The following is a 27,554-nucleotide window of genomic DNA, read 5'->3' as shown; positions in this document are numbered from 1 at the left end:
ACAAATGGCGCACCAATCAAGAAACCTCTGGCTTACACTCGTACACAGCTTGTCTCCTTTAAGTTCACATATTAAGTTTATCATACATTATACGTACCTCCTTAAAATTTATGAGGACGCCACAGGTTCGCTTGGTAAAGTTTCGTCCCCACTAGAAATGAGAATGCTTGTCTTAACAATAAAAGGTTGTTGAAATTAGCGGAAATCAGAGCCAGTGTTGCGTAGGATAGGGACAGTGGCTAATTTGCTCGAATGGTGTAAAGGATAATAAATTGCAGTGTTCAGCTAAACTGGCATTTTCACAATTACAAACTTCCGGTGGGTCGGTGGAGCATTTTGTCACCCTATACCAATGTTAAGTCAATAAAGTGATAGTAAAATGCTAAGGAAATTACCAGAGTGATTACGTCCCCTCTGTGCTTGGTCTTTGTCTGGCCCTACAAGTTTCGAAATATTTGTTGACGCGCGGCATACACGGTCTTCTGTACAATCAATGTAACTAAGACGAAAAAAGTCAGGAGAATATAACCTACCTGAAGTCGCGCAATCCAGCTTGCTCCAGTATGAGACTCATCTTCAGACGAGAGGGACCGGAAAAATTAGGATCGTTCACATGCACTTCGCCTTCCCAGAGCACCGAATGACTCACCGGTGCTTGTGTGTCCAATGCGGACGACTGTGGTCGTTGCATGGATTGGGAGAGTTGATGTGAGCCCGAATCGAGGCTAGATGAAAACGACGGAAAACAAAGTCATCTGGTTCAAAGTGTACACTGTCAAGGACACTTAGAAACCTCATCTGATCACTTTTCTCCATCCGCAATCACCAGATCGGTGTAGTTAAAAAAAAAGAGAGAGGAGCAACACGTCACGCCTGAAGAGAGAGAATGTTGAAGACCTCAGTAACTTTGCTCCATTTCCAGCTATGAATCAGGATGAACTGCGAGATTCCACAGGCTTGGATGAGATGCACCAGCAGGTGAGGATTCAAAAAGACGCATCTACTGAGCTAACTCAACCCTCAACAGAGGCCGATGAACGCGTGACCAAGGATGATTAGCTAGGTATATATTGAGATTAGCTAGCCTTACGATGAACGCTCAGTTTGTCCAAAGACAATAATGAGGAAACTATAATGGCAGTAGATGACCATCCCTGAAACCAAATCCTAACTCACTAATAAAGTCGTGGAGGGGGGGCTCCCCACCCAAAGGGCTACGAGGNGATGAACGCGTGACCAAGGATGATTAGCTAGGTATATATTGAGATTAGCTAGCCTTACGATGAACGCTCAGTTTGTCCAAAGACAATAATGAGGAAACTATAATGGCAGTAGATGACCATCCCTGAAACCAAATCCTAACTCACTAATAAAGTCGTGTAGGGTGGACTCCCTACCGAATGGCCTACGAGGACCCCGATAAAAGGAGAATAATACTTGTCTGCTCTCAGTTGGTCACGTTTCTCTATAAAGTTCAGAGAAAGTAACGAAACCGTTTTGATTAACATGCAGGCTACTGGTTGTTGGTTTGTAGCTAAATTACTAGGCTCAGCGAGCAAATCAACGGCCATCATTACAATCTGAGTCGCTAATATTCTCGTCCACTGCATTTATGTAGCTACATGGTTTGACCACATAAACTACCTTGAGCGCTTATATTTTACAAAATGAAACGTACATATCTCAACTAGGCACTAAGTTAACGCGCGATGTTACAGACCAGGAGGTCCATGCTTTGGAACCAACTCCAGCTTTTCGGTTGAGCCTGTCCAGTCTTAAGAGAATCGACAGTATCTAAGCCCTCGTACTTTCTTCTGTTTGCATGGAAGCTATGTGCCGAACGAATGCTATAGCTGAATTAAGCACTGGTAAACACGGCAAAGATAGACCACTTCGAAACTTCACGATGAGTGGTATTTGTATCGAAAATCAGTGTAGTAATGATTCGCGAACTCTCTGAGACAAGTGATGAAAGCAGACCAAAAGTTGACTTCGATCTGCGAAGCGAATTGAATCGATCTCGTGCGTACAGAGAAGGTTAGCCAGATAAGTCACCTTGGAACGACGCGAACAAGTAAAAATTGAGCCCTAGATTTCATGCACGCAAAGATACGGACAACTTAAAAGAAAGAGCATTGGAAAATGTTTGGGACATGTTGGTGCACAAGCCGCTGATTGACACAATTATCTTCACATTAAGATTGTTGCTGGGCGTGCCTGGTCGTGGTGGAACAATCGACACGAGACAATACAGAAGACAGTTCATGTTAACCACGTTCAACTTGTGATGTATGTGTGTCTTACCACTACCACCACTACGGCGTATGTGCGGTCGATCTGTATACCGTGGTGTGATACAGTACAAGAAAACAACAGTATAAGCTAAGAACTACGGATGCATAGGAACACATATAGATAGACTGATGAAATCTATACTTGTAGAGCACTCATATCCTCTATTGGGCATTAGAGCACAGAGCATATATTCTCGAAGAAAACTACAATTAATTAAGAATTGCCAAACGGGAAGTCTCACGGAGGTATTAGGAAAAAAGGAACGCAAAACGTACACAACAGTGAAAGAACTAATTTCAAAAAGGATCTCAATACTCTGCTTTAAGGCTGAAACTATTGACAGAGAGTGGAAGAAAGGGTGGCTCTGTGATTGGAAAATGCGTAAATGGCTGATATAGGCTGCGACGCTTTTTTGCTTTTCGCAGTTAACTGAAGTGACCACAACAGCGAACAGCTGAACGTGCAATTGGACTCAAGCTAAATTTCACATACTCAGCGGCCATGATAGTTGAGGTTCCGTTCAAAGAGACAGTCATTTGACGATGGATGTTCTGGCCACGCCGTTCGCCAAACGTTTTGTGCCTCTCGTTCCTTCTCCCAACCACATCCAGAACGCATGGATAGCAACGATATAATAAGCATCGGATGTAGGATGAGACGGAGCCAGCTCAAGTAGCGCAACGAAACATTCCCGCTTATGGTGGGTCTGTCGGTGACGAGCAACTTATGCCCTAACATGCCATTTCTGGCGCTCTACTTCCACAGCACAGTCCGATGTTAGATAGAAAACGATTCGCAAACATATTGAATCAACAAACGTCATTTACACGGACAGGCCAGGTTTCAAACTCATGTACCCGAACAGCAAATACGGCGGCGCAATAGAACCAACCATATCGTATCACAGCCAGTGGTGGTTGAGGCTGGTAAACACTGTTCTGGAGAAAGACAACTTTTCCACCAACTCCAACAGTGTCAACATAACGTTCTACACAGACGATGTGGCCGGCTATGTTAATCCTGTGGAAGAGACATTCTAGCTGTCAAACGGCCCAAGATTATTTGCATTTCCTAGGCGGCGGTACAGTTAGGACGACATCCCTGTCGAACGTTAAGTCATCTACCTATGCAATGGGGAGCAATTCGCCACACCTTTCAGGCTAACCTTACAGTACATTGTGGAGAATATAGGTGGCCACAAAGGCAAACAGGAATGCAAAAATAAAGCAGCCATACTGCACGCCGATGGACACGGCATGGGAACGTGGAAGTTGACTGTAAACCCTGGTTTTCCATTAGGTTCGATGATGAAGTATCACTTCACAATTAATTCCACAGAAACGTCCCACTCAAGCAGTCGAATGTCATTTCGATACCGAGAAACATGATGATGGATGATCTATTGTGTATGCTACGATGTCCGATCCGAGTGTTTTCATGAAAACGCTTATCTGATTGTATTCTTTGAACCACAAGGGATGCATACAGGACAGGCGAAGTTACAATTTGCGGTTAAATGTCATCAAGTCACGGCAATTAATATTAGTACAACAGATATCTCCAAATATTTGAATGCAGTGTGCGCTGGCTTTAAAGAACCATCAAAATTTTCCCCGAAAACCATTAATAAAGGGCCGGTTTGCTCGATGACAATTGTTCTCAACGACTGATTTAAAAAATAGCAGAAGCTGTTTCTTCCATGAATGGTATCATCCCTAAGCATAAAGAAGCACATTTAATTCCTGCATTCTTCACAGTACATGGAGTGGTATGGAGGAATGTCACACGGCAAACGAAAAGCCACACCAAGCTTGAGTCTGACTAAAATTTGTGTAGTTCAGCCGGCTGACCCGTATTGCACTGTTTAGCCACAACTAAACTGAAATAGCTTGCCTACGGTATTCCAAAGGGAGACTGATTCACTCCTAACGAATAGAATTGTGGGGCACTGGTCACCCCTATTAGGTGCCGAGTTCCTTTTGCCATCGGCAATGTGGTACGAGCATTAGAAATACCGCTATCCGAATTACTGCACACGCATAAAAGGTAGTGATGGTCCCGATCATCTAAACTACACGAAGTCGCGACCGGCGGCGAATTTGCGTAATTTGAGTGTAAACCATTTCACTCCTTCTGTACTCCTTCGTTTGATTCTTCTACTTCTCTTATTCCATTAGTAACTCCCCTCCGAAAGCACAAACCCAACCTAGAAATAGCGACTCTAGATTTCTAGGTTCATTTCAAATAGATGCAAGTTGCTTACAGATAGTGGAACCAAGGGGGAGGAACCATGATAAACCATACCGAACAAACGTACCGGCCGGAGGCAGTCAAAGAATTCGGGTCCCGATGTGTACCAGGACCACCCGGAACGCCAGCCGAAGTGCCGGTAGAAGGTCTGCCTGAATTGACACTGGTCTGATATCCGGGACAGGAAGAGGGCAAGCCAGGTCGATATGCTTGCGAGTCGTACGGACGTGCTGTATTGTCACCCATCGCATGTGACGGTGGATGTCCAGTCAGCCACATTCCAGTGGAACCAGGGCCGGGAGAGATGGGAATGTTTTCTTTCATTTGGTATGCATTGGGCATCGATTGGGCAGGTGGACCACCAGGAGGGAAATGGATAGGAGTGAGTGAGCGAGAGCGGGCCCCGGGCAACCCATTGTCAGGCGATGCCAACTGGTAGGATCGAGCAGACTGAAGGATGGGAATAAGATACATTGACCACAGCTGCCTTTTACACGGCAAATTATATTACAGAACAGGAGGTTGCATTTCGTTTTGCTCAGCTGTACACATGGGAAAAGAGTATTAAAGGAAGTGAAGTCAGAGTGTTCTTTGTGCAAGAACATTTGCTCTCATCTCTTAGACAACTGAGTCGAATCGATTTCCCTGTGGTTAGCCACATGGCTGGGTCAGTCTGACATTAAAGAGTGTGCGACTCCAAGTGATCAAGACTTGTAAAATTATAGCACAACACAAAACGAATAAACCACCAGAAAGGCGATGGTTCGTATATTACGGAGAACAGTCTACCAATAAAGCATCTGGCCTGAAGGCACTGGTAACGAAAGACAGGAAGCTACTTATTCCTTCATAACGAAAAGGAGCAGCACACCAAAGGTCAGTGGTTGTGAGCTGGAGGATTTCTCCGCCAAAATGATCAAGAACGTCGTTTGCCGAGTGGACACAAGTAGAGTCGAAAAAACAGGAAAATTTCGGATCGCCTCTCTCAGCAACAAAGCATGTAATAAACGTGAGACTAAACCAAATTTTACGACAACTTTTTTATCGCCTAATTCTAATGGGAAGATACAATGAAAACATCCAAGTCCAAATGCTCTAACAACGTTCGACACTAACCGAACATAGGGATTTGTAACTTTGATGGCACTATACAAAATCCTTTAACCTGAGTAAGAAATATCCGTCAGTGTCAGTCACGATAGACGAAAATAGACAGCAAACAAACAGTCAATGAAAGTGGCCATATCTATAGTATTCCTTGATTTTCCGGCAAACAGACCCTCCATAAGATTAACATTAGGAGATAGTTCGAATGGCTCAACTGGTTGTTCTTGAAATAAACCTTGGAGCATACGGTGACCCAAAAATTAGCGGATATCCTATGATTGGAAGAACTATTTTAATCGTTCACAAAGAAATATGGAACTGGGAAACAAAACATATGAGAAACTCCATTAGGACGCGCAAACCAAGTCCCGAAACTGCTAAAATCGCAGAATGCAGAGTAAAAGGAAGAGACAAGAGGGGTAATCTAGTCATGGAGGANTGGAGCATACGGTGACCCAAAAATTAGCGGATATCCTATGATTGGAAGAACTATTTTAATCGTTCACAAAGAAATATGGAACTGGGAAACAAAACATATGAGAAACTCCATTAGGACGCGCAAACCAAGTCCCGAAACTGCTAAAATCGCAGAATGCCGAGTAAAAGGAAGAGTCAAGAGGGGTAATCTAGTCATGGAGGGGAGAGCACTGAACAGTCTCGTACCTGGCACTGAAGTGCTACATACTATGCCCATGTACACTAAGACAGTAGAGGGAAAAACGAACCGAAAGAATGGCCGCACTGAATGACAACAACGTTTACGAATGGAGCTCGTAAGTTTTATGGAACCTTTGCTTATTCGCACCGATTTTGTGTTGGGTGTGCGTTGGAACGACCTCATGTGTGGTTCTCCGGGAAAGAGGTTTTGAATATTTAGCATCATTGGACACTTATTACAGCATCCTCAGTGTCTGCACAAAGCCAGCTTTCCTGAGGCACTACATTACTAAGGTGCTTGTGTTCGACCTGAAGTAATTTATCCGATAGGTTATCGAACTTAAAAAGCAACGACGAAATATTCCTCCATGTCAATGACGAGATAGACAGCCTGATCACACTGAGCGGTCCTAGCATGAAAAACCGAGCTGCACGTTTCTTTACCACAGTCTGCGAGCTTTAGCAACGGATCGTTCGGATCATTTACCCAAAAAAATAACCAAAGGTCATCAGACCTGAACGTGAAAGTCAGTTGAGCATGCAAAAAAAAGTCTGGTCATTTACAATGTTAGTACTTGTCAGTAAAGCTAGGAACTACGTTGAGAGGTGGCTCACTCGGTCTATCATACAGACTAAAAGCTTGGGCAGTCAAAGGTGCTCTCCCTTGATGATATGCATCTACAAAATACTTCTCTGGGGGAGAGGAAACAGTCATGACCAAAATCGACAGAAATAGCGAACTGTTTGCCTGCCTTTCTATCTCTAGAAGTTAAGAGAGACGAATTTGGGAACACCGAGTCACGTGAGCCGAACTGGGGGTAGGGAATTTCGTCTCCTGTAGACACAATAAATTCACAGGCCAAATGACTTGCGCATGAAATTCAACCCAGTGATCCGTAAGAATGATTGCGTCACGCATCTTTTTTCAGGCATGTGAACATTATTGCCTAAAAACTCAATTGACTACAGATGAAACCGCCCACATGCGCCCGTACAACCACGATAGGGATACAAATATCTACACTGGTAGGCAAACAACAAGCATGAGGCGAAAATTATCGTTTGTGTGGTGACCGCGTTTCGCAAGAAAAGGGGAAAAAGAATGCTGAGAATACCGTCAAAGTACTCAGGAAAATGAGTATAAGGAGAGCTAGTTTTCCCCATGTGCGTATCGGGGCCAAATAAAATAAGTAAATTGTTCATCTGTAGTACCCGTAGGTGCCTAGCTGCCATGCCACCAGAAACGAGCAAGAGGGCTTGGATACTGCCAGGTTGCCCAAGCCTAGACAGGGGAAATCGGGAGGCAGAGGCATAAACTGCTCGACGGCAAATGAGTGAGTAAAAAGCAGAAAATGAACCATAAAACAGCATCATCAGAGTAAAGAATGATGGTCAGAGTTAGTAAGATGTCGGAATGAGTGCAAGTGCAGCCGAGCCAGGTTGTGAACGAAATTGAATATTTTCACCGGCAGTATGATTCGTCTTTAAAATTAAACTATTACTCAGTGTTCCGTCGCGTGCATTTAGTTCCTACATACCTGATGTGCATATTTATATAAGCACCTGGACTCAAAGATTGTGCGCCTCATCAAAAAATTATCCAGTCCTCCAGAGCCATTCGTTTCTGGATTCCACGGTCTGAGACATGTGCCTCAACATATGAGGCTTGGGTTCACATGGTGACGCTCCTTGAATTTCAGACAAGACAGCAAGCCTAATGAAGATTAAACCTCTCAAATTGGATCCTTTGTCCACCAGTAGGATAACATATCGGTCAGGGTCTGTGAGTGAATGAATACAACTATTAGAATGTCACCAGACGATTACAAGATAGCATGATTTTGTATTAGAGGCAAACCAACCTAAACCCATAACAGTGTTGTATGGGAGTGGCTCACCGTGTTGTGCGTAAAAAGCTGAAACTATTCGTCAGTGGATAACTATGCCTCAAAGAGTACATGGTGCGAAGTTTGTCGCAGACATGAATAATACTAAAGAGAGGAGAGGTATGCATACATATCAATGGCAAGTCAGACCAACGCACTCTTTCCATTCACATCGGACCGATCGGTAGATGGTTCAAATTAGATGGTAATCCCTCAACCCATCTGTTAATGATTATCTTGTTTGAACAGCCTCCCTACCATCCTGCTGACTAGTCCACGCTAGTTTGGGATGTGGATTAACAAGAGACCGTGCCAAGAGAGGAGGAGAATCACTAAAGTCACAGTTGTCTGAATCCAAATTCTAAAGATCCAGAAACTATTTGAAACTAAATGACAATCAGGTGAAAGGAATATCTAAGAACAGTATGTGTTTGGTGGCGCACTGCGATAGAACGCAGTGATTTGGTTGGGCAGAAATAAGCAATAAATACATGTATCCATCATGTACAACTTTTGAACAGAAAAGTACATGTTGCAGTACTCTACCCCACTCGGGGAATGTGTTTTTGAAAGTGACGCTTCTTTCTAAGAAGAATGATCGTATCGCCCGCTTTCTGAAGCAGACTAACGAAACTTTAGCTCTGTCCGGGTACTGCAAACAGATTTTGCACATGCACAAAAAATATTTGCTTCGTCACGGATCTGATGCGTCAACTTTTTAGTACCGCTGTATTTCCGTGACAATTGGTTCGTCGGTAGACCCATCAAGAACTTAGTTACAGCTTAGCAAATCACCGCTGAATCGCCAGGCAACTAATTGTTTCACAATCTGTTCATTGATAAACTGACAAAAAAGTAACGCAGTGCATTACAGTAGGGCAAACGTCTCTCTGGCACACAAGTGGTAACATCGCTAATTTCGACTTTTGATCAAACAATTTATTCCTTAGCGAAAAACTACAGTTTCAATCAGCCAGGTTTGCCCTGATGGATCGCTCCTATTGATAAGACTAGACCTCTCACATGTAATGACGTAGCCAGAAGCTGTGGCGTTACATGCCTTGTAACAGCCCCACACACACATACACACACACCCCTCAACACGTTACCATCATTCATTTACTCCGTGTTCAACATTCATATCAAAGAACGTCATCTGTCCCAGCAATTTGTGAACTGTAAATGTTATTAGCAAGTGAAAGTTTGCTTGCGACTTGTACACCTTAGCCCACAGAGCTTTGCATGTCAAGCAATATAAGTAGAAATACCGTCAACGTATTATCCACAAGCTCAAAATTTTCTTCCCTTCCTACTACCAGAACATGGCCCATGATCGTTTGCTTCTGAGGAGTACGTATAAGAAAGTTTTCCACCATAACCGGGAATAAGAAAATTCATTCGGTCCGAGCAGGCTCACTCTCTGGGGATAGGAATAATTGCATATTACCTGACCAGTACTCTTGTGGATAGTTCTAAGGTGGAATGATTGAGAAAACCACGGCTAGTGTGATGGAAAACCCGTCCTGTGTGAGGGGATTTGAACGTGCGAAATGAACAATAAGTTCATACCGAAAAGTTGGTTTGTGTGGCATAACTAGATGCATGTGCCGCTGGATGACAAGTTATGCTTCAGACGAAAGCGCGGTGGCAAAAGCATACCAAAGAGAACAGACAATAGAAGAATCGAAGTAACTAGTCGACTATAGCTAACAACACATTTTGAACACAGTATTCATTTCTGCCGACATGCATACATACGTGGTGCTAAGAGAGACCGAGGCAATCGCGTATTGAACACTGAACCATGAGTGCAATCATAGTGCGCGTCTTTCTATGTAAAATCGAACAAGTTTTTCAATCATAAATCGATGTGCTGCGTTTTGGTCACTATCGATACATCACGTAGTCCGATAACGAACCGATTCAGGCAAGTGTATTGAAACAGAACCGTTAAGTAATTAAGAGAGGACGCATAAGGTGCGTTCCGGAACAAGAAACACGACTGAGAAAATATACTCCCTATAGTTTTTTTTAAGTTGAAGGGCAACGCTTCGAGTGAGAATTGCTCGAAATTAGCAAGAACTCCAGTGGGGCAGGTGTAAAATCGTGACCCTAACTAGGACGACTGGCCTCCAGATTAGAGTTTACGAGTGTATTTCTCGACACCGATAAACTTTTTATAGCGCTGCTCACATTATTAATCAATTAGAAGGAATGGCTAGTCGATGTACTGTATGCAAAAATCACCTCAGTACAACGAATTGTGAAAATGAGAAACTCTGCTTTAGAACGGAAACAGCACAACATTCTGTCACCCACAGAATCTCGATAAACATTGCCATTATATTACTGGGCACACAGTATCAGTCACGGATATCCCATTAAAAATAATTGTATTTCTAACAAAAAAGATGAGGACTACAGCTATCCCTTCCCATGGAGTCCGTCTCTCTATGGAGCACTCCTTCATAAGGACCCTTTTTTAATTCCCCGATTTTCTGCCATCGGGATAAATTGGGCGTCCTACAAAGAACACCGCAAGATGAGAACCGCTCAACTGTGCACTAACAACTCCACTTATGGTGAAACAGCATGTAACTTGTCGCTAATACACTAATAACCTTGGTTCGACAGTCATTCCACAGGCACTAACGATTGTTTCCATGTTTCCGTAGCTCCAGAAAACCGGTTACGTGTAGTTTGTATATTGATGTACTTTTCGGAGTGAATATTGGGTTAACTTGTCGGCCCTACCCAATCGAGTGTAGATGTCATATTTTAACCAGCTTATCGGTCCGTGTGCATCCGTCGTGCAGCCTCGTAGCACCTTAGACCGGCTTGATTGGCCCATATAGACCTGTGTTCGGATGTTAAGACCACTACTCATGTTGAAGGGGAAGCTCAAACCCGTTCTGAGGTAAAAGCACTCAAATACATAAGTGCAGCATAGCTATCATATATCTTGTTGGAGCTAAGTCACTGTCACCCCAGTATATACAGTTAGAGCCGTTCCGGATTAGGTTAAGTGAGCGTAGAGAGACACAGAGTATGGCAGTGGCAGGTAGTGACGGAATGGGGGAAGTAGGGACATCAAGTGGTCAGGTTTCAAAGGCATCAGCTGTTCATAGACTTCCCACTGAGAAGTTCCAGTGGGGAAGTGGATTTAGTAAAGGAGAACTTCCATACACAGCTGACGCAATTATGATTGAACTACCTACCTACCCATTGTGAGCCCATAAACAATCTATTCGAAAATTACGCCAGGCGTGGTCATCCACGCGCGGATACCAACAGCACGTAAGTTGTCGCCCACCAGCTGATCTACATATAGCATTGTAATAAGACACGATCGCGATGAAGAATTTTTCGGGGAGAACAGGACTTGGAGTACAGATAAAGGAGCTTGAATATGTGACCGTGTAAAGAATGCTGAGGGGCTGGTGCAATAATCAACCATCCAGGCTTAAGCACAACTGATTCGTAATAAATTACATATGTCGCCGATAATCTAGGATTGTGGTCACCTTATATATTTCAATAAAAGCAGATTTATGCATATAAACAAACATGCGCATTAGGATGATGTTAACGGGAGACGTGTTTACATTTCAGCGAAATCCAACTGTCACACAGAATCTGTCTCACGTTTCATTTGGAAGGATATTTGAGATATCAAAGTTATCCCCTTGAAGTGACACTGCTTATAGAATGGACGGAGGCTCCTAGACAGCCCAGCTTCGGGTTTTTCGGGGCCCATCATCATCTGTGAGACGCAGTTTGGGTTTTCTGGTAAAATAAGTTGACTGTGTGTTTATCTGTATGCATGCCCGACACGGTCTTTAAGCAAGCAATAATATTGATGAGATTTCCAGAACTAAGTCCAGTAGTTTTCATCAACTTCATGGGCAAAATGAAGTAAAAAAACTGGTCACTGTTTCACTAGCAAACAAGATGAAGGGATAGAGGTGAATAAGTTTTTGCTATCTCAACACTGCTTGAAAGTAAACAAAACATGAGTCCTAAATACCCCTACAAAGCGTAATCGTGTCAGAGCTTAGCTGAATACTGCATCCATCGTTAGAACGATTACAGTATACAATACATACGTATATATACACCATACTACATATAGAAGGTCTATTTTCACTTTTACGGCTAATCGAGAAATCTAGTCAAGTTGGTGTGGGTCTACTATATCTGTCCCCGTTGATGGATGTAGTGCTCATGAAAATTACATTTGAAAAATTACTGAGTAAGGAGATTACATATACCTACGCGCGTGGTGATTGGATATGAGGACCTTACGTGCTCTACTTCTCAGAAGAATTATAAGAAAAGGTAACAGTTTTAACATGCGTTTGTATAGTTCAGAGGAAATAAGAGGAAACAGTTGGCTCAGTATTTTCTGGAATGAAACTAGTCATTTGGTTGCTGAAAACCTTGACAGTTTTCTTTAACAGTTTTCTTTACCAACAAATTTCTCACGTCCTACTCCTGAATGGTTGCCTACAGACTTACATCTCAAGTTACGGAAGATGCTATCAGAGATACCAATCCCAGCCTTTCGGAGCGGCTGTACCCAGTCGCATTGTCGATTGCAGTTCAACTGTCCAGCCACGCTTTACAGAACACATGAATAATTCATAACGACTGAGTGGGATAGAACAGATTTGGATCCACGATGTGGCAAAAGTCGGCCTCAGTCAGTACATCAAGTGACATGCGCTGGGAGTCACGTGATGATGTGCACACAGGCCTCATCGGATGTTGTAACGCCGGTGCCGTTGTGTGACATTCTAGATGAAATGCGGACTAACCGGTAAGTGGGGTATATGTTGTCTTTCTGTGATCGAACAGTCACGTGAAAAGCTGAACAATACGTATGCCGCACACACACACACATGAACGAACCGCTGTCAACACGGTTTGCAAACCATTCGAATTCGTGAGCGCGGACGCGCTACGGGAATTAGGTAGTTCTGCTAACTGGACTGACGAAGCTTGCTCATGAGTTGACGGTCGATTACGATTGATTTGCACTATTACGAACAGGCCGTATGAAAAAACAAGACTCCCGATCAATTGCTGTACTGAAACATAGCAAGGACGCACTGCTACTTACACCAAGATGGGGAATGTTCCAGAGGAGGACAAGAACAATAACACTGTATGTAGTAAGGCCCGGAGATCCCTCAAAGTGGACGAGTAAGTCACACTCAGTGGAACATGCAAAAAGCCTCGAACATATCCGTATGGTTAGTATGTTCCGTGCGCATTGAATGAAACATTTCGGTACGTACTCCATTTGCAGTTAGGTAACCCTCAGTTCAGTCATTCCAGTTCTGTTGCCGAATTTCACTTTGTTCAATCCACTCCCACAAGACCGATGGCCAAAGTTTCGTTACCGGAGGAGCAGAACCGCAAAGCGATGAGTAGATCCTCTTAGAGTAGTGGACACATGAACGCCAAGACGAGTAAGGCCAAGAGACAATAGCTTGGCTACCGATTTCAGGGAGGTCTGCATTTTCCCTCAAAGGCTTTCATGTTCTAGGTCCATCAGGTAATGCTGCCAGTCAAGGAAAGCTATTACTGAGCAGGGACCCCGTTCGTGTGGTTGGTGTGAGTTAACTGAGTGGGAATAACTCGATCACTAGATCTAACTTGCGATGAACGTAGTTTCACTGCAACTTTCATTAGATTATTGCACTACAATTTAGAAACGCTCCAAACGGTGGGGTCACTGATAGAACCGTTAGTTTGCAGCTTTTTTTGCGAGCCTACAGCTCTCATAGGCTGTCCGGAAGATTTTAGTTGCTTCATCTCACGCACGACTGTCATCCCCAATTAACGGAGACAGATTTACGATCGAACCCATCCAGTGTTGGTGGTGATCTGAACGCCCAGGTGGGTAGACTATGCGCTCCTGAGGCGCAATCGGGTGGTCGTCTTGGTTTGGATACAAGACACAAGGACAACGGAAACTGCCTACTTCGTTTGTGAGTGGAGTTCAGACTGTTCCTTCGTGGTATCAATTACCGGAACACAGGTGCCCACCAACGAACCAGTCCCGAATCTAAATTGGCCACATCGCCGTCAGTTATCGGTGGCGAGGGTCGATCACTGCTTCCCGCTCCTTCTAGAACACCAGCGCGCAGTCCGACTATTCACTTGTACGCTGCTGCTTTTCATTGCGCTTTTCAGGTCTACGCGAAACGCGAGCACCTCGCTTAGCCATTGAGAGGCATGTGCACCCAGAAATCAAACGAAGTTATCAGAACCGCCTCCTCGACGCCTGCTGGATGGTAGAATCAACTCTGACAGAAACTGTAATTAGTATGACTAGAAGAAGTAGTTGACAGGTAAATATTCTTCATGTGAATGCAGGTAAATGGGTTGCAAGTCTACAAGAGTTGTAATACGATGAGTTTTTTATTAGAAATATTGTGTTGCGGAGTCTGCATGTGAGAGCACTTCGATAGTCACTGTTAGGTGAGTTTGATTATATTGTCGAATTAAGGTTGACCAGATTTCGTACATCGAAGTGATAAGTGACGAATTCACATTCCACGTTAATATCTGGTAGTTAGTTATCCATCCATTCATTAGTTTCCGGACGAACTTATCCCAAGGCATTGTCCATATTTAGCAATATTGTGGAATGTAGATAGCTCGGGTGCGCTGCTTGGTTGTTGGTCTGTTCGCCGAGCCTGGCAGTTGGATTGCAAACGTCTCATCACCAATCGAGGTGACATCGTCAGTGCAGCCTGCACTGCACCATTATCCATACTTGCCCATTTCACTCATTCCGCTTTACTGCTCGCTACGAATATAACAATAGTGGCCATATCCAAGTGTTCTGGACATTGACCTGGCAGTGTACCGCAGATGGAATGCATACAAAATCTTTCACATGGCAACAACTTGGTGACTGTCCAGGTACTGTGGGTTTCGTAGTCAATACATGAGGATTGTATCTAAATAAATGACCGGGTTGGCCAGGTCATTGGTACTTTTCTTACTATCATAAAGACATGCGACACAACACAATCGTTAGGAATAGACTAGACCAAGCTTGAAAGGATACGATGAGCAGTTACTCTTAGGATGAATGTAAGCTTGCGGTGTGCAAGTAAAGCTTCTGAGTCGTTCAGGTTTGGCGTTTTTGAGAGAGCCAAATCATTTAGATCGTCCGAAGCGTAACCGAAGAGATGGTACGGGAGTGGGATTATATTCTAAAACCAAAGTCGAGAACTTAGCTGGAAGTCATACCGACTATCGGACACACCACGGGCCATAGGGGTAATAGTATACACTAGACGCTTTCGAGTGCAACCCAGCAAATGACTTTTAGACAATATATGAAGTGAAAGTAAACAGACTCCTTGTGATATGTCGACGCTTTGAGTAGAAAATTATGTCCGCACCGAATCAGCATCTTGTGGGTAGCTGCTTAACTGGCGTTCCAGTGTATTTTAGCACCAAAATTTTCGTTTTATGGGTAGGAACATCTTAGAACATCACGGAGTAGGGAATCCAACAAGTCTATGCGATTCATCTTATTTACCAAGCTTGATATCATGCGCCACTCCAACAACGTGACACAAAAAAGTGTCAGGTGATATAAAAATATTTTGCTAATACAGGGTATGATAGTAATAATCGCTGTGACAAGCCAAGATGAATCAAGATGGAGGTTGTCAGTCTTTTGCTCTGTCGTTCCAACAGACTGGTCTTCAAGTACACAGGGTGTATCGGTGGATAAATCATTCGTGCACACAAAGGAAGCAAAGCCAACACCATGCTCCTATAAAAAATGAATCTATTTCTGAAGGGTGGTAAGAAAAATCTAGAGACAACTAGTCACCACAATGAAGTATATTGCGTTCATGGCACCTGAAGAACTCACCTGGTGCGGTGGTCCTCCGGAATGTGGAGATGTGTGCCGTTGATGAGGTGCTGGCTGCTGCGACTGAGGAGGGAGCTGAGGGGAATACTGTCGTGTGGGGCCACGGGAAGCCGAAGGCGAAGATAAGCCAACCGTGTTGGCATAACTGACTAACTGCCCCACAGGCGAGGCAGCGTTTGACGGGGGCCTGAACGTGCCTTGAACTGATCCTGGTGACTGTGCCATAGCGGTGGACTGTCTAAGGTTTATCTGGGTATTCGACCCTTCTGGTGGGAGTTGCTGGTATGGCTGGTAAGGCACATTAGTCCCAGCGGCCGATTGAGATTGATTCAAATTCGCCAAAGTACTAGAGGCTGGAGAATAGAGTTGGGTTGACATAGCTGCTCCAGAATTATAGCCCTGTTGCGGAGACATAATTCCTGCAGAAAATCCTTGTGGAGTCGCTACGGAGTCCGAACCATAGGCACTCCCAGGACCCAACTGATCGACCGAGTTTGGCCCTGAGTGACCGGCAGACAAAGAACTACAGGAGACAGGTACTTGAGGTGGCTGCAGTGTGATGACAGGTGGAAAACGAAAAGTAAAGACGGTTAAACAGAATGGCAGTTAACGGACAAGAGGTAGATTAAGAGTGATGATTGAAGGTGGAATGGCGGCTTGTTGAAAACCAGTTAACAATCAGTCCGACCATCTACGGGGAAACGTACATCTGGTACAGTAGGTAATTAACGTTTCAAAAGGAGCAGTTTGTACCAAAGAACTTTCCTTCGTCACTGCAATGTCAGGAATATAGGAACGTGTCAGCTACCACGGCGTTCGAAAAAATCTTCATTGGCAGATCTGTGGTACAAGATGACTATACGAAACATTGACCGGACAGTGATTCAATTCAGCCGTTGAGTTTGATGAACAGCTCTCCCGGGTTTACCCGCGTAACAGCGAACAAGAATAGTAAGCGAGCATAGAAAACGAAGCAGCATGGTGCAAGCGCATGGTGGAACCAAGAAGTAAAATGTCTAGTAGCAGCACCATAGTTTGATCGGAGCCCACTCTATCTGGCACTGGTCAGGCAAAACCTTTTCAGTTAAGGTCCACTTGAAAGAAACCATTACAGCCATTATTTACAACATAGGAAAAGCGATGACATAATTAACCAAGCCTACTGCAACAGCCAATGTGTCCATTTTGCTTAATTCGAAAGCTAATCTGGCTCCATCCTAAAGAAGCTATTGTCGATATATCGGTATTACAGCTAGCATGGGATGGTATCGCGATATTACGAGGACAGGAGTTTGATGAGGCAGCAGTTAGCATCATACTCCACAGTGGTTCGGTACATAACCAGTGAGATTCACAATGACAAAAAATTCATGGAAAGTAAAAGTAATAAGGTAATTGGCAGAAAATTTAGCTGTCAGCGCTGCACGTGTTCTAGGATGAGTTAAACACGGGCGGTACAGTGCAGTCGACCAACCGATTTTATTGGCATCTCCGCTGTTAATTTCCGAGCGACTTTAGATGCACAGTTTTGCTACGTAAAGGTAAAGCAACTTACAGAAAAGCCAAGAAACACCGTACGTTAGTTTTAACCTAGTTAGGGACCTGAAGCATTACACATATAACAGGCTTGGAATGGACCACACATCAGCCTCTTGTATTGGAGCTGTGCACTCCTCCATCAAGTGTGGCTAACGGCAAAGAGATATTGGAGTGACTCGACTCGGTGTCTGAAATTGGCTGTATCGCAGTGAAACACCAAAATCAACACTGGTGTTCCGGTGCATGCCATTGAAAACATAAGTATCAACTTCGAGATAATGAGGAACTTGGACAGAGAATGGCAATAGTCTTTATTACTCCTGATAGCTAACTTCGTCTCGATTACTGTTATGCATAATCGTTGGGTTAGTCAAAAGCACGGAAAATTTTATTGGTAATGGAGTGTCTCTCTCTCGCTGTGAAGGAATTATCTATCGGATAAAACATTTTCGATTGGTCTCTTGGAATGCACATTTCTCTCAAGCTAGACTGCATCCGATTCATTTCCTGGAGTGGGACAACCGAATAAGAAAAAATTTCAGCGCAATCTTGCGTCCTCTCCTTCTGGAGCGATATGGGAGCAGATCGCGAACAGAGAGTATCTGAAATATGACTGTGTTCAGCTCTGTTGGTTGTGTAAGCAAAGGCAAGAAAGAATTCATTCGACGATAAGAGGTAATCGCAGGCTTAATGCAGCGTGTCAACCACTGTTAGACATCCGTCTCAAATTTCGAACGGTGGTAAGGCCTAATCGCCAAGGAGTAAACATATATCGGTTCCGTGTTGAGAAACTCTGATAATTTTGGAGTGTACCGACAGCGAAGCATCGGCGTTGGACGATAGACGATGACGATAGACCAGGTCGAAGGAAATTATAAAACGATAAGTGACCAAGCGACTCTGAAAGGCGAACAGACAGAGGGTACTCTCATCACCTACACTGAATACCAGCTAAAAAAAGAAGATACAGCAGCAGCGAGGGATTTCTTTGGCATACAAAAACTAACCTCAGACGGACGAATAACGTCAGCGATTGAGCGTGGAACAGATGCACGCGATGTGGCACCTGGAGGAGTGGAACCATGACTGTGACTAGAAGTTCGTAAACCTCGGTGGCCGTGAGATATCGGGGATTCGTTAGCGGGCCCCTTGGAGAGTAAAAATCGATACCACGTTGGTGAGGATACCAACTAATAGCCAAAGACGTAAATCATTAATGAAATGAAACCACGTTGGCTGCACGTTGCCAACTGTTGTCAAGTCAAGTTAGATATTAGAGAGAAAGTGCCACCAATCGGAATTGATATACATGTACACTATGCCCTTCACACAGCGTCCTACCTAACTTCAACTCTAGGCTCATGTTTAACTGAACACACCTTCAGGATCGATTTTAGCTGCGAAATTACCGAGTGGACTTGTTTATGCGATGACCTGAAGCGGATACAGTTTGATTCCGCTTTGGGGTAATTTTAGGTTGTTACCGGTCAACATACAAGCACAAGGTAACGGTTCTTACTTATGTCCGTGCGACCTCTGCTATTGAAGTCTGCAGCATTCTATCATAATAGAAGTCCCTCTTAGGAGATACTACCCCTCGGAGGTCCGCAACAGTGTTTTTCGTCACTCAATCCAACGGGCAATCTTTCCGAAAGATGCTCAATCCTAAAGTAGATTAGAACTTCTTTTCTCTATGATGGTCACCCTTTGAAGGATATTCTTTGTGACAAAAATACAACAGGGTACAAGTCATTAGAAATGCAAGGCGACTGCATAAACAGTGGAACTTTAGGATTTTTTACTGATTGCAATATACGTGGAATAAGATCTCCTGGGGGCTTTCTCAGAAACGAGGGCTACGCAGTTTCGGGTGCAACTAATCAGATTGCATGCAGTTGTGATAAGAGCTATTCGACAAAACAGGACATAACTTATACCAATGACAAGCGGCTAGACAGCAAACCTAGGGCTGGGCATAACCCCTAGCTTCCTCAATTGTAAGGCAGAAACTGGGGGTCAAAGGCCCACTCGTACTACCAGTACTGTAAGCCAGTACGTGGCAACAGGCCTCCGCGCCATCTTTCTTCGAAAGTAAGCCTCGCATAGGAGCAAAAGTGAGCTGGCTGCCAAAATAACTTATTTTTTAGAGTCAACTATTAGTCGAAAGGTATCGGGGTTCGAAGCATTCTAGTAATTCGTGAGATACGCACTAGTGATGATTCCGAGTAAGGATGAAACAGCTATACAACGCTTCTTGGCTTCTCGAAATAGATTGTCTTCACTCGACTGAAGTTTCCAAACCTCATCATCTTACAAAGCACTAAAGAATTCGGGGACGATATGTTGATTTTGATGGACTTGTACTAGTGGGAACACATTAACGCACCGATGGCTACTAAACTGGTTAACATCACTGAACAACAGCATCAAATTCAGAGCGAGGAAATAGTTGCTAACACTCAACAGGCGTTGAGTTTATGAACCACTTTGCAATGGGTTACATCCGGTCGTAATTCCTCATTCCTAACGCTACTTATCACGCCTATCGATGGTGGTCTTGTTCATTACGTGAGTATATTCATGCGCCACATGCACTTTCAACGGCCGTCAAGTGGAAGTGATGCCCGAACAAACGAAGGCGGTCTTTCCATTCAGTGCGGAATTTCAAGTCTTGTTTGCTCACACACTCCTAAGGATACTTTTGTTGCAAGGCTAATCGGAACTTATGTTGCGAAATGTCGCGCCTGAGATGTAACCACAGCACTACTGAAATGTAAGATAAAAGCTTACGCATGACTAACGACGAGTTCTTGGTGGGATTCGATGGATGATTGCCCAAAATTACGGGTTTCCGTCACCAATCACTATCCAATTTAGACATCGAATTCAATCTTACTAGAGGAACCCGAAGGTTAAAGGAAATTCATGTGAAGCAGCCATGGAAAGGAGCAGGTAAGAAACAGGACAACCAGACACCATTCGGAACGCTGAGTGGCGCATGGTTATACTTAGCGGATAGAGCATGTGAACAGAGACAGAAACTCAAGCCCAGGGAAAAAACAGAAATACAGTACCACCACAATATAGTGCGGACACGTACTGGGTACGGTTGAACCATAGGGGATGACGAGTTGTTCCCGCTAGGAACAGCAGGTCCCAACTTATTCGGGGTTCCACGGTATGCATTGTCTGAAACGCTACAGCCAACAGTCGTTGCTATGCCTGAGTTTATCGTAGCTGTCTGCCCATTCATATATCCCTCCATATAATTCGCCTGGGAGGAATGACGCTGCATTTTCGACACATAACGTGCTGGAGATGATGGAGACGAACCCTGGAGCGGTCCAACGAGGGAGTGGGGATGACCGTTGGTGAGAACCGGATCGATCTGCGGTTGGTCCTGCATTAACTTCTTCTGGTGTCGCTGTTCCGTCAGTAACAGTTCAGCCTCAGCCTGTGCGTGAGCATCAGCAGCCAACGGTCCTATAATTCGCCGCTCCGGAGAGTCGGAATCGATGAGTTTAGCTGTTGGAGCATATATAGAAAAGTAAGCGCTATGGAAGACAATAAGCCTTTGGCCATTACCAAAAACATCGATCAGATTGTGAATAGAGGTTATGTCGAAATTTCCTAACAAAACATCCTAAGTTGAGCAAGCGAACGGTCACTTTCATAGGGATTATAGCAATCGGAAATGATCACATGGTTAGAAATTAATGTGAGAAACTAGTCCTCGGGGAAAGTAGCAACAACAGTGACGAAAGGTGGATTGAAAAATTGGAGCAGACACATCAAAGAAATGAGGTAGAATGTTGGGAAACAGAGATTAAAGGCATTGGGTAGCAGACAACCGGCATCACCAGGAAACGCAACTGGCAGGGAGCAGTAATTCATTCAGTGCATGCGAATTCTACTGACTAAAACCCGATCCCCGGTAGAAGCAGGTGGTTGAGTTTAGCGGTTTAGGAGTGCATGATTGTCAGTGGGAGGTAACGACCGGCATGCAAAGGACTGCGGATAAACAAGCGAACGAACGAAGGAACTAAGAAGTGAACGACAAACGGACGAACGGGATTCAAACGTCAGCAGGAAACGGTTCACGAGAGCTGAACACACACACACACACACACTTTGGACTACCATCTGAGATTGCACGTCGCAGCAGGTGATATCGCTGCACAAGACAAACAGGCCACAAACGGCTGGGCATGCAGTGAATCGTGTGCCATCACTTGACCGTACACACACACACACACACACACACACACACACACGAACCTAGCTATTTCCCATGACTGTCGGAAACAGTAGGCAAGAACGCAAGTCCGATAACAGATTTGCGGATGATCGAGTATTCGAACTACACCTATGAATGAGGACAGAAGCGTCAGCAGCAGCAGCAGTGACGATTCCGCTCCAGCCTAAAATTCCATCGTTCTCCAAATCCGAACTGCCAGTCAATCATGCAAAATGTGAGCCAGGAGCCCAGGCAATAGAGCACTTCGGTTTGAAATACCAAGCTTTGTGGAACCATGCTGCGCTGGAAATGCGGTGTGTACAAGGATGCATTAAAAAGCCCACGAAGATGGTGAAAGACGCACATAGACATAAATTCACTAATCATTCATACGAGTACCCATGTGTGCCCCGCCCTTAGATGATAAGGAGGCTTTCTTGCCTCATTGTCATTCGCCATGGGAAAAATCATGGTAAACAAAAGCTTTGATTCCAAACGATTTCAAACACAGGGGGGACTAGCTAGCCCCGAGATGGAATCAGGAAACAAGGATATGTGGAAAAGCGACTATCCCGTGCGGTAAACATGAAGCTATTCATCCTCTGTAATTCGATTTCGGTTGAAAGTTCAAAAACACTGCATCGGATATTAGTCCCTGAGGGGAAAAATATTAGCAGTGTACATCCAAACATTTCCTAGGGAGGATGAATCATTGAAAAGTGTAGAGGATATGTATGAGTTACGGACGGTACAGTGATCAACAAGAGGTCAACTCGCGTCTCCTAGCTCACGTTAGCTAGGCCTTGTATGGATAAAACTCTGGGAACGAAACTCTGACATTTGATCACCACATAATAAGTTCATCATCGATTAATCAATGGAAGTTGGAAATTGACGTCGTGGAAATTGAAAATGGAAATCACACTTTCTGGATCGAGCGAAAAGAGAACGTGGTTTTTAGCACTAGCAGCGGTGGGAAGCCGACTCTCACTAACGCTAGGAAATCCATATCATTCGTTAGAAATTTTACCCAGGTCATTCGTTCACAAATCGCCTATTTGAGTAATAGGTGTAGCCTGTAGCAGAAACAAATTTATCGGTCAACGACAGTCGGGTCACCTAGAATCTTGTACATATTGGTAAAGCACAATCGGTTTGCAAGCAGTCGAGATGTGGACCTACATTCACGCTCTTGATGGGGATACAGACCCGAGAAAGACAGATAGATGGAAAAGCACGAAGAGACCTGTCAATAGCCGGTCCAAACATGAAGGAAGCAAGGTGAGCGCTGGCAACAAATACTGCGTCCATCTTCCAAGTGTCAGCCATCAGTTTCTTAAGGTTTTAGCGCGGTACCGCAAGTTCCTTCCTTAAAAAACTGTTTCAATGTTCCTAGGGGCAATCAATTCGCATTGCTGCAGGGTGATAGTGGATAAACTTTGGATTTTCCAGTAACAATGTGCTTCTGGATGTTGTTATCCGGAATATCACGTGGCAGGCAGTCGCGATTAGACAACGGAAGGTCACCTTAATTTATTTGTTTACGCATATCAGGTAGACGGCTGTGAGTACGTTGATTACCTCCAAGGCCGACCCCACTTGAGCATGTGAGCCAATATGCTGCGCATCTATACAGCCGTAAGTGCCCTAGAACGTTCGGTCAAGAACGCAGTCATTTGTTCAGTAACCTCCACACTATACGGACAAGTGTGCCAATCATTTAGCTATGGTTTCACCTTCAACTAAGCACTTTCTGGTGTTTAAGTTCTTCGTGGGGCCAGAAATTAACTAGCTCTGATGTATAAGTACGAACTCACTGTTTCTGACAGTATATCGCGACTGAGTTCTACAAACTCCAAAGCTGGTGGCTATGGCACCACCTGTTTGTTCCCCGTAAGCGACTCGGCTAATCCTAGATATTCCATCATGAGAAATTGTTTTTTGGTTTTATCGAAGCACAGTAGTCTCTAATTCGGTGTTAAAAGTAGAAATGAGGTTACACTTGATCATGCTGAGTGAGTTCTTAGGGGAAGTGGGACAACTGTCCAACGAACTCGGTATAAACGGGAAAAATGCACTCACACCGCCCTCGCCAGTTCAAACGTCCTACAACGGCGTTCTCAAGACACCGTATATCAAGAATGCTGGACGGACAGAAACAAACCTGAATGGCGCCGACCAGCGGTCCTCCATGTATGGAGCTGTGTATAAATTCAACGTATATATATATATATATATATATATGTATATATATATATATATGTGCTATATGCCTACCAATACTATACCTACTATACTATACTACTATACCTACCACCTGGACGCCTGCTGTAAGTTTACTACGTATCCAACGATCCTTGAGACGTTCTACTTCATTTTCATTCAGAAATTCCAACCTAGACACTTTCTCGCTGTACCACCTAACGACACATTTCCTCATAAGGTCACACCGTAGCAAAACAACAAACTAATGCTTCGCAAAGCCCACTGTAGTAAACCATGTTGTAAAGTTCAAAATTTTGGTTCCACCATTCTTCGAGGTTCCATACGAATGCGACTAAGAAGGCCGGAAACGAAGACTAGCCCCACCATACTGGGCCGATGGGTGTCGAGTGTTCTAGTGAAATACCGATCGCCTGCGATGCTGCATTTTCTAACTTTTCGGGTCCCGTTAATTCCTAGAACCCGTATACATACGGAAATACCACTAAGCTTGGCATTTTTAAACCCACAGAGACTTCGAGCGTCTGGTCAACGCATACCAATGGTCCGTTAAACCAGGTCTCTTTTATCTTTGTTTCCAACTAGCTATTGGGGACGATTATATCAAATATGCCTGTAAATGAGGTTAGATCCAAAGTGTGATCAAGTTTGGTAGAAGCATGGGACAAACTCATTTTTATGATGATTCGCAGGGTTTTTGATTGGAAAAACGCAATTGATTAAAATGTTCAAGTCTCCCCATACTATCGACAGGCATTCCACGTGTGTAATACAGACTGAAGCACTCAGTGCACTACGAACGGCCGCAATATGACCATTAGTGGGTAAAGACACTAACAGCAGAACTCACGAGATAACGCTACCGTCTGCCAGTGACGATCATAGAAAGGAGATGGAGGTGTTCCGTTAATAATCTCATACAGTTGCAATACACTTGCTGAGGGAACGGGTGCAAATGCACTCAAAGCAACCCCACGACGACGTAGATTAGTGAGAGGCCCAGATTTAGTACAGTCATCCGAAGAAGATACGAGCTCTTTGTGCACTTCATCTAAGTTGATAGGCGACACAGTCAGAAGGATTAAGTGCCGCTGAACCTGTTTACATAATCCACGCCGTGCTCGATCGATTGCATCAAATGCTTCCACTGCAGCCTCCAAAAGATCATGACCAGGTGTCCCAGTAAACATATCTGCATGTTCATTCGTGGCATGCCGCTCTTCGTGTTTCACAGTTGCTATTTGCTTCAGAATCCGGTATATGATGGGGGTATCCGGGACCCAAGTGTTAATCTGCCTGGGTTTGCGCCAGTAGAAGCCGTGAAGGGAATACAATGAAGTATAGGCCTGAGAGAAGAAAAGTTAATAAAGTAAAACTATTAAACGTTCACAAGTGATGTCACTCTATGTGGGTTAATATTCAGTGAAAAGATCGACAATGAGCCACCTGAACGGAAGGATCAACCTTATAGTACGAACAATGGTCACCAGGGTGCTTAGTTTGATGCTTGACTTAGTCCACTCATCAGACAACTTAGCTGCTTGCGAATAGTCAAGGCAACTGTTCGGCAACTTCTACGTGATACTTACTGCTAAGCGAATTGTTGCTTGATTGATCCACTCCTTGAGAGAAAGCTCCAGTCGAAATGAAGGGCGCAGTGGATCAGTCATTCAGTACTGTGCAATAGCCATGTCCAACATAACGTTTGCTAAGTTGGATGCTGATCAAATCTATCGTTCATCGACAGTCGCTATTGGTGCACAGTACCAGCAGATTCGTAGCGCAACATCTATTCAAGTACCGTGTATGCAAATGGCAGCAAGTATGCTAAACCGTCAGGTAGGACAGCTTCATTTATCGCTATAGAGAACCATCCATAAGGAACTATCCAGTTGACGAGTTTAAAGCTGAAGAAGCCGACTGACTAGTTTAGTCCTTCCCTCCGGAAGGACAGTGAAAATTAAAACTGCCACATGACTGATGCTGACTATACTACGGTGTGCGCAGAAGCATTGACAACATACGAATCCGACCAAGCAGTTCCGTCAAATTATCAGGACAGACTCAAAGTAAGTCTGAGTTCCTAAAAACTGTGATTTACTCAACAGTGCTAGACTGTTCCGGTCAAAAAGAGCCATATGCTGGACACTAGAAATGCATAGATCAATTCAACCCCTTGACACACGGCGACAACTACTACCAGACAGTGTGAACAGCAAGACGCACTCGGCCGTAAACCGTAACAGTCTCCGAGCCGATCGAGAATAATATGAACGCACTTCAGAAAAGGAATTTTCCACTGCCGCCTGTGGTGGGTGAAAAGCGAAACCGTGAGTGAGGCAGATGGAATACTGGTACGCGACAGCATCTTTCATAGAGTTCCTATAAGTGTTGTTTCCTGCAGAGTTGACCTTCTTTCTGGTACAGTAATCACGTGTTTCGAGTTCATGGACAATGCTTTTGCGGCCCGACATCATAAACTGAATTTTTATTCTGATTGCACTATTCGGTGTAAATTCCATCACCAAAATTAAAAGCACTTATAAAATTTCCCAACAACTTGGACAATGAACTAGAAGTGATAAATAACCTCGTGTGTATCGGAAGTTGTGATGCTGACAGTGCAGGTGTTGGAGATGAGGTTGAACGGCGTACATCGAAGACAACTTAAGTTAAAGCATCTTCGGCGTCGCCATGATGTGAGACTCATCGGGGTAACATGTGCATCCACGCTAATGCGTTCAATACATAGCTCCCCTCCCGAGTTCCCCAATGAAAAATCCACCAATAACCATGTGATTACATGGCAATTGTATCAGCTCCCGCCTCCAATGCGCAGCTACCTAACTCACCTTCTCAAATCAACTGTGAACGAAACTTTGACAGCCATAACAGTCGTACGACAAGTACGCGATTGTTACAGCTAGTGACGATGATCACGGAGGTGCGCACAACGCAACCACAGGCCCGTGAGACTTAGCAACTTTGATCCAATGACACGTATAAAATACCCGCTCTAGAACATCGATGTTTGTGCGATATTAGCTGTATCTGGTGGGAGGTAACGATGATGTTAACCGAAAAGTCCTAGGTCCAGATGGTCCAACTTAGCGGAACATTATATTGATTCGCCGGTTAAGGTGACTGGGACACGTTCTGCGTACCTCATCAATCACTATTGTACGTTGTTGAGATAAATTGGAGGTAGCGAAACGGGATGAGGAATTTGACTACATGCTTGGTTATGGTGGGTTCATTTCAACTTCTAGATTGGGGACCAACAGACAATAAAAGCCTATGACTGAAAGCGTTACGAAATATGGTTAGATGTGGCGCGTAGTTTCCAGTGTGCTGACCCCAATATGGTTATGGCGCGTAGTTTCCAGTGTGCTGACCCCAACAAAAGAAGAAAAAATTCTGCGTGCAGCAAGAAAGTCTTTCCTCTTTCCTTCCC

The 27,554-nt window shown here is 44.2% G+C and overlaps 4 protein-coding genes across 4 annotated transcripts in view; 3 read left to right on the top strand and 1 right to left on the bottom strand.

The window, feature by feature from the left end:
• T265_13633 (hypothetical protein) overlaps positions 1–27,554 on the bottom strand; it is a gene marked incomplete at both ends in the record, with an annotated part of 99,364 nt that overhangs the window by 20,318 nt on the left and 51,492 nt on the right. Inside the window, 6 exons of the mRNA XM_009169824.1 lie at positions 534–725; positions 4,613–4,995; positions 16,102–16,650; positions 18,648–18,788; positions 20,741–21,165; positions 24,951–25,446. Of these exons, the coding sequence (XP_009168088.1) occupies positions 534–725; positions 4,613–4,995; positions 16,102–16,650; positions 18,648–18,788; positions 20,741–21,165; positions 24,951–25,446 (2,186 nt within the window). The remainder of the gene's footprint in view (positions 1–533; positions 726–4,612; positions 4,996–16,101; positions 16,651–18,647; positions 18,789–20,740; positions 21,166–24,950; positions 25,447–27,554) is intronic.
• Positions 3,147–3,335, top strand: T265_04934 (hypothetical protein; the record flags this gene model as incomplete). The annotated part of the gene is made up of 1 exon (XM_009169802.1): positions 3,147–3,335. The coding sequence occupies one exon, from the start codon at positions 3,147–3,149 to the stop codon at positions 3,333–3,335; it is 189 nt and encodes a 62-aa protein (XP_009168066.1).
• T265_04933 (hypothetical protein) lies at positions 6,385–14,426 on the top strand (the record flags this gene model as incomplete). Its single annotated transcript, XM_009169801.1, has 2 exons — positions 6,385–6,425; positions 14,207–14,426. The coding sequence occupies 2 exons, from the start codon at positions 6,385–6,387 to the stop codon at positions 14,424–14,426; spliced, it is 261 nt and encodes an 86-aa protein (XP_009168065.1).
• T265_04932 (hypothetical protein) overlaps positions 23,145–27,554 on the top strand; it is a gene marked incomplete at both ends in the record, with an annotated part of 17,094 nt that continues 12,684 nt past the window's right edge. The window contains one exon of the mRNA XM_009169800.1: positions 23,145–23,158. Within this exon, the coding sequence (XP_009168064.1) occupies positions 23,145–23,158 (14 nt within the window). The remainder of the gene's footprint in view (positions 23,159–27,554) is intronic.

Source organism: Opisthorchis viverrini, assembly GCF_000715545.1.
Source record: "Opisthorchis viverrini unplaced genomic scaffold opera_v5_90, whole genome shotgun sequence".
Lineage (NCBI taxonomy): Eukaryota > Metazoa > Platyhelminthes > Trematoda > Opisthorchiida > Opisthorchiidae > Opisthorchis > Opisthorchis viverrini.
The sequence above is the reverse complement of the archived record's forward strand: the minus strand, read 5'-3'. Positions and strand labels throughout refer to the sequence as shown.